Source organism: Salvia miltiorrhiza, chromosome 8 (genome assembly GCF_028751815.1).
Source record: "Salvia miltiorrhiza cultivar Shanhuang (shh) chromosome 8, IMPLAD_Smil_shh, whole genome shotgun sequence".
NCBI classification, from domain to species: domain Eukaryota; kingdom Viridiplantae; phylum Streptophyta; class Magnoliopsida; order Lamiales; family Lamiaceae; genus Salvia; species Salvia miltiorrhiza.
This window is the reverse complement of record NC_080394.1, coordinates 13527517-13534885: the sequence shown is the minus strand read 5'-3', so window position 1 is coordinate 13534885 and position 7369 is coordinate 13527517. Positions and strand designations below refer to the sequence as shown.

The 7369-nt window shown below is 34.2% G+C and overlaps 1 protein-coding gene across 1 annotated transcript; it reads right to left on the bottom strand.

Moving 5' to 3' along the window:
- Positions 1–5742: 5742 nt before the first annotated feature.
- LOC131001176 (ethylene-responsive transcription factor 14-like) lies at positions 5743–6400 on the bottom strand. Its single transcript, XM_057927490.1, has one exon. The coding sequence runs from the start codon at positions 6386–6388 to the stop codon at positions 6008–6010; it is 381 nt and encodes a 126-aa protein (XP_057783473.1). The 5' UTR covers positions 6389–6400; the 3' UTR covers positions 5743–6007.
- Between the last annotated feature and the right edge of the window lie 969 nt (positions 6401–7369).

Here is a 7369-nt window from a genome sequence, read left to right as displayed (position 1 = left end):
CCTTTTACGTTTTATTATTCTTTGGTTGTGGAATAACTTATTATGTGCAGTAGGTTATGTTTTAATAAGTGGAAATGTGAATTAATCATGGTCCAAAGTAGTGGGCAGTTTGTTCCTATTTTTCAGGAACCATGATCTTCAGCCAATATTCCACGACAAGCTGACTAGCAGTTTTTTAGAGTGGATTGCAGCGGTTATAGGAGTATCTGGAAGTGGGAAATGGAGGAAACTAATGATAACACTCATATTCTCATGGTTTTTAATATTCATATGATGTCAATTTTATAGGAAATTGAGTATTTGATGATTGTTTTGTGCTTAAATTGCTTTATCTTGTGAAATATGATACTTGCTCGTATTTTGATGAATTTTACAGAAATATGGAGTCTGAATTTGGACTGATAGTCTTCATGAAAGTTCTAGTTCGTCTCGATACGAGTTCGTAGGTGCAAACGGTTCGCAAATCCGAGTTCGGACGAAGAAGATATAACTGAAACAAGAAAGTCGCATGTAGCAGTGAATAGTGCACGACGAGAATTTCTGAATTTTCGGGATTTTCAGATTTTATCAGTATTTTCGAGCTCTATACTGCATTTATCCCCTGTGCCTATATATAGTTCATCTTTTGACCTATTTAGGGTTTCCAACGTTATTTTCTCAGTTTGATAGCTTTTAGTTTTCATTGCTTTCCAGTTTTTAGAGCTTGAATTGGATTTCTGCAAAGATTAAAGATTCATGATTATTCTTCCAGTTTTATTCAGAGTTTTTATTTAATTCAGTTCTTTCAATTGATGTCTTTTTAATTATGTTTATGTTTTCTTTTACTATGTCTGGCTAGGTTTTTAATCTGATTCTAGGGTTTGTAATAGTTAACTGAATTCATGTGATTAATTTGTTAATACCTTTTTGTCTTCCAGTTTATGATTCATAATTTCTTGTGCTTGAATTCTTGTGAATTATCTGATCAATAGTTTGCATGTGTAGTTATTCGGTTTGAGACCTTGCGGAGATAACTGTTTAGCGGATTTAGGAATGTATGATATGATTTTAACCTTGAGACCTAGCAGAGATATGTGGATCATAGAGAGCTATTCTTATGTGCTTTTGAGAGTTAGTAGATTTTCTTGAGACCTAACGGATATAGAGAATTTACTAATCTACGTTGTTGCTGCTCTAGCGAGAGTAATTGATTAAATGTGTGATCTCTCATCATAACTGGATTAAACTGGTAATTAAGATTAATAGATTGATTGTGTGAATTTGGTTAATAACTTTACTTTCCTAGGATCAGTTGTTTTATTATTTGATTTATCCCTGTTATTATTTGCTTTGTGTTATTCTAAATTTCAATTCAATCATTATTTTTCCGTTGCCTGGATATTGTGAAAATTAATCTGAATTAGGAATATATAGAGTTATTTTGTTTATCAGTCCCTGATGATACAATACTCGGTTACTTTTTATTTGTTACAATTATACTGTGTTAGTTACAGTTTATGTTGCTAATAAATTAGTGATCAACTAACCACGAGATGACACTCTATAAAATCTGCGGGATGACCATCTAAATGCATACGACTTGAAAATGTGTTTCACCAACCATTTAGTCATTTTTCATGCTACAAACGTGAAACCATCTTTTTGAGCTTTACTTTGACGGATGAGTCTTATGCAGCCCATCTGTAAAGACACACTCTGTATTAATGGGAGGTCAAGGGCAAGAGTCGAAGATATATCAAGGTCGTTGGAACATAGCAGACTGTTTATTTGATCGATTACTGATAGGGTTTTGTGTTGAATCAACATTCTAGGTAAATTTAATAGATAGGTCTTAATCTTAGGCAATACATAAAGGTTGATCACTAAGAGATCTTATATTGTATTGTGTTATGTTGACGAACATAGTAAATTTCGCCATGAGGCACTTACGAGGTATATTTATATAACCCGTGAAAAAGTATCTTGTGTGTTATTTTAAATTCCACTGCATGTTAACTTGAATGTTACTCCATCCGTGTGCCAAGAGTATGTCACAATTGTCATTTTGGGCATCCGCAAAGAGTATGTCACTTTCCTTTTTATGACATGGTCGTACATCTTTTCCTTATCATTCATCCTTACGAATACCCCTTATTTACAAAAAACTCACATCTTATTCAATTTCAACCATTCATTTCAAACAATGGTGGGACCACTTCTCCACTACATAAAAATCATCAACCATTTTATTAAATTTTGCGCCCAACCAAAGTGTCATACTCTTGGAGGACGGAGGGAGTATTAATATTCTTTTCATGAACATTCTTATTAGTGTTACTCAAAAATCACACAGTGCTAATTTGGGCACTAAACTCTTTCAGCAATAACAAAAATAAAAAGTTGAAAAACAAATACTCCATCCGTCCCACAAACATCTTTCTAAAAGATGGTGGCACAGGTTTTAATAAAAGTTAGTTGTGTATTAGATGATAGAGAATGAGTCCCACAAAAAGTGAAGATTGTAAGAGTAATAGCGAGTGAAATTATTTCCAAAGTAGGTTAGGAAGATGTTTTGGAGACGGACCAAAATAAAAAAAAAAAGGAAGATGTTTGAGGGACAAAGGAAGTAGCAATTACCGAGGAAAAAGTCAATCAATTTTATTACACTTTTACAAAAAGTGTCAATTTATTACAAAAATTTTATTTTTTCGGTTTCAAATTTTTTTTTCGGTTTCAAAAAAAAATTATTACACTTTTCTCGAGGGATTTTGAAAGAGTTTACTTATGAAATTATGTGTTATCATATAATAAAAATAAAAAGTAGTGTTTGAAAAAAGCTTTTAACAATTTTTTGTGTAATATTATCTAATTACCCTTAAACTATATTTATTTACAATCGGTCATCTTGGTTGTAGCTAAAAGATAAAATTAAAATAAATAAATAAATATTAAAATGTAAGAAAATTGATAACCAATCATGCAAAAAGACTGCAGACTCACTTCTCCAAAATCAATTTTATAAAAATTGTTACGACATGTGGCATATTTTTATTGGATGAATAAATTGATTATTATTATTATTATTATATATATATATATTATTGGATGAATAAACCGATTATTATTATTATTATATATATATATATATATATATATATATATATATATAAGATTGAAGTGGATTATTGATAAAACATAGAGATTGTACAATTAAGTTGATAAAATACTACAAATCGTGTATATAAAAGAGAGATAAATAATTTTTTTATTTAAAAATTAGATTGATATAAATTATAGTGTTAATATATAAGAGTAGCCACTTTTATATAGTAAAAATAAATTTTACCCACTAATATAAAAACTTAAAAAAATACCCACATTTACCATTTTACCCTTACATATAAATTTTTTACAAATACCCACTGTTCACTGGTTGTGAATTCAACTCGAATTCACAAATGAATAACAAGTATTGGTTGTAAATTCAAGTTTTAAAGTTTGAATTCACAACTATAAATAGCGTTAGTTGTGAATTCGCGTGAATTCACAACCCACACTATTTCAAGTTGTGAATTCACAACCGATAAAACTTGAATTCACAACCAATATTTTTTCAAGTTGTGAATTCACAACCAATAAAACTTGAATTCGCAATCAACACTATTTCAATTGTGAATTCACAACCAACGCTGATAATTCAGTTGTGAATTCAAGAACATTTGTACAAAATTGCGCGATTTTCATCAATTTATTCAATTTGTGATCCAATATACTTAGTATTCAATCAAAGCAAAGCTTATGCAGAAAATTTATTACATTTCCTTTCTTGAAACGAAATACATCGCTTGTAAACATAAAAAATCCCCAAAATAAGAAAAATTTAAAAAAGCACCAAGTTCATCTCAAATTAGGGCACGATTTCCCGAATCAGGAAACTAAATCAAAAACTAAATCACCAGAGACTTCGGCCTCTGCAGATCCGGGGCGGCGCAGCGCTGAGGCGGCGGCGTGGTGAAGGACGGGGTGGTGCGGCCGAGGCCAAGCTCCGCTGGACGCCATCGGAAACATAAATCGAGAGAGAGAGAGAGAAAGAGAGAGAGAGAAATCGGCGTCGGCTGAGATCCGACGGCAGATGCGCCGCTGCCGGGGTTGGTAGCTCTGCTTCTGGCCTCGTCGTGGGCGACGGAGTTGGCGGTGGCCGTGGGAGCGTGCGGCGGCGCCGCTTGGAAAAGAGAAATCCAGAGGGAAAGTCCTACGAAGCTGCTGACAGGACGCGGGAGACGGCGGAGGAGACGGGCGCCAGAGCCAGGGAGGCGGGGGAGTGCACGGCGGAGAGGACGAAGGGGGCGGCCGACGCCGCTGCACAGAAGAGAGAGAGAGAGAGAGAGAGAGAGAGAGAGAGAGAGAGAGGAGAGAGCGTGCAGAGAGAGAGAAGAGAGAGAGAAAAAAAATGAGAGAATGAGAGGAGGCTAGGGTTTGTCCATTTATATAGAAGGGTAATTTAGTCTTTTAACACAAAAAGTGGGTATTTTTTTATGTTTTTATTTGAATGGGTAAAATTTATTTTTACTATATAAAAGTGACTATTTTCAAAATCCACTCATCGTGCAGAGTTGTGATTTCGACGCCCGCAAAGACGAAATGTCTTCGAATTTCGTTATCGAAATCCTAAAAGCCTGCAAATATTTTTCTTATACCTGGCTACTTAATATTCACTGTTATTCTCCAAAATAAACAAAATTGTATAGTCAATATTGTTTAATTAGCACTTACAGAGTGGAGTATGCAGAATGATTCTCATCATTTTCGGATTAGTAAAGAAGTTTAATTTATTTAAGAGGGCCTAGTGGTGATAATACTTTGCCCCTTAAAGTTGTGTTGTTAACAGTAACACTACTTATTCCCCTTCTACCCTTTAAATAATTTCGCTTAACCGACGCCCATTGAAACGAAAAGTAGAACTATGGATTCGCAATTTTTCATAAAACAAAAAGACCTAGTTTTGACCTTCAACTATTTATTTTGACTTCAACTCTACTTTTCAAAGTTGACTATTTTGAAGTAAATTTGCAACTTTGGCCTATAATGACTAAAATGCCACCAAAAAGGTCATTTTCACCTGTATCACTAAAACCATGATAAAAAATAAATCTCTGAAAATTTGTCCTATTCTAATGTAGTAGTATAATTTTTTTTACTGACATTAATTATGTCATCATTTCAGGTTTAATCTTGTCTTGCTAGAATGCTGATAGTTCAATCATCATTAAGATTATGTATAAATATCAATAAAAATTTGTAGTATACTGATCAAATGTACTGAATTAAATAAACTGGAATTAATATAAATGAATAGCACTTTAGGTTTTTGCATCGTAGACTACCAGACACTTTTTTATTAATTTTACTATAAGCTTCTTCTTTCTAGATCATACTTAATTGACTATATTTGAACTAGAAAATCTTTCGACCCTCTGCCAAACGTGCGTGAAAATCTTCTTCTTTCGAGTCCCTTATTGCGTAAAATTATCGAATGTGAGGTTTTTTAGTACATAAACTCACTCATTGTGATGGGAGTACGTATATATGATAGTTCTGATTTCATTTTAAAATATAAACAATGAACCATATCGTGAAAATTTACAATGAATTTTGGGTTGAAATTCTATGGTGGGTGTGGATTCCATATTTTTAGTTCATCATTTTGTCACTACCAATTCAATTCATCATGTGTTCAGACTTAAATCCTTATATAATTAAGTTTTACATGAACTTCCAACTTCATTTAGAGATCATAAGCTACCTTTGAGAAGTACAATTTTCATGAAATCAAATCCAAAAAAGAAAAGAAGAAGAATGCAGAGATGCATCATGCATGCACTGCATTTGACATGGAATTTCTGTGTGTCCCACTCATGGAACGTACGTAGATGATAAGTTATTTCAATATTTTATTGGGCGTAGGCTCAGAAGAAGCCGCAGATATATATCTCACACCACAAAATAAAAATATAATGTTGAATGAAATCTACTTCTTGTTGTTTTTCTTATCATCGAGAAGGTCCTCGAGGAGCTTATCATCGTAGTACTCGAACTCGAAGACCTGGCGGCCCTGCTGCGATGCCCCCGACGGGGCGGCGAAGTGGGACGAGCTGCTGGGCAGGTTGTACTCCTCCGGGAAGTTGAGGATGGCCAAGTGGCCCCTCATCTCGTAGGCCGCCCTGTCGTAGGCCCTGGCCGCCTCCTCCGCCGTGCTGAACGTCCCCAGCCACACCCTCGCCCCCTGCCGCGAGGTGTCCCGTATCTCCGCCGCGTACTTCCCCCACTGCCGCTTCCGCACGCCCCTGTACTTGACCTCATCCTTCTCCGCGCCGCTGCTCTTGCCTCTGTTGCTCGGACCTTCATCCATATTTCTTCTTGCTGTCTTGTGTTGTGGGACTTATGTGGCATTTATATACTTTCCGTGGAAGTTTCTAAAGCCTAAAGGGCGACATCACATCCACCTTTTTATTCCACTATATCATTATTCAAACCAAATTTTTTGTAAAAATGTGTAGCCTTCGCCTAAACTTTTGTTCGCTGCAACTCATACGCTCATTGCAAATTAGTACTCCATCCGTCCCAACGAAAACGGTGCGCATTCCTTTTTGAGCTATCCCAACGAAAGTGGTGCATTTCTTTTTTTTGATAATAATTTTACACTGTGTTTGTGGCCCCACACACTTTTACACTATAATCTTATTCTCCTTAAATCCTATGCCGAAAAGAAACGGCGCACCGAAGGGAGTATATTGGAAGAGATCAACTAATTTATTGTGTACTATCGTGTCTCATTCTTATTTTTCTATTTTATAATTATTTAATTCATAATTTATCACTAAAAGTTAATTTTTTTTAAGCATTATATATCCTAACTTTGAATTAATTAACCCTAATAATCAATTATTATATAAAAATAATTATATGATTACTTAAAATGTGAAACAATATGATTATTTTAGGAAAAATAGCCTATTTTTAGAGAAATTATCTGGCTTTGCACATCAAAAAAGATATTGTGCCTATTTTTAGAGAAATTTACTATATTTTAATTGATTATGCCTGATTTCATGATCGAGATTGGCTTAGTCCAAAATTAATGCTAACATGGCATGTCATATATAACTACAATCCAATTCATGCAACAAAATTCGTCTAATTTTGTCAATAATTATTATACTGTGAAAACTATTTAAATGGTTTCACACGTACGCCCATGTCAATATGATCATTTTAGGAATACATCGATCTGAGCTGTAAAATTATACTCAATTAATTAGAATTATATTAATTTATACATAATGTCTTTTTGTGATGTGTAAGTCAAAATTTGTCCACAACTTGATAATTT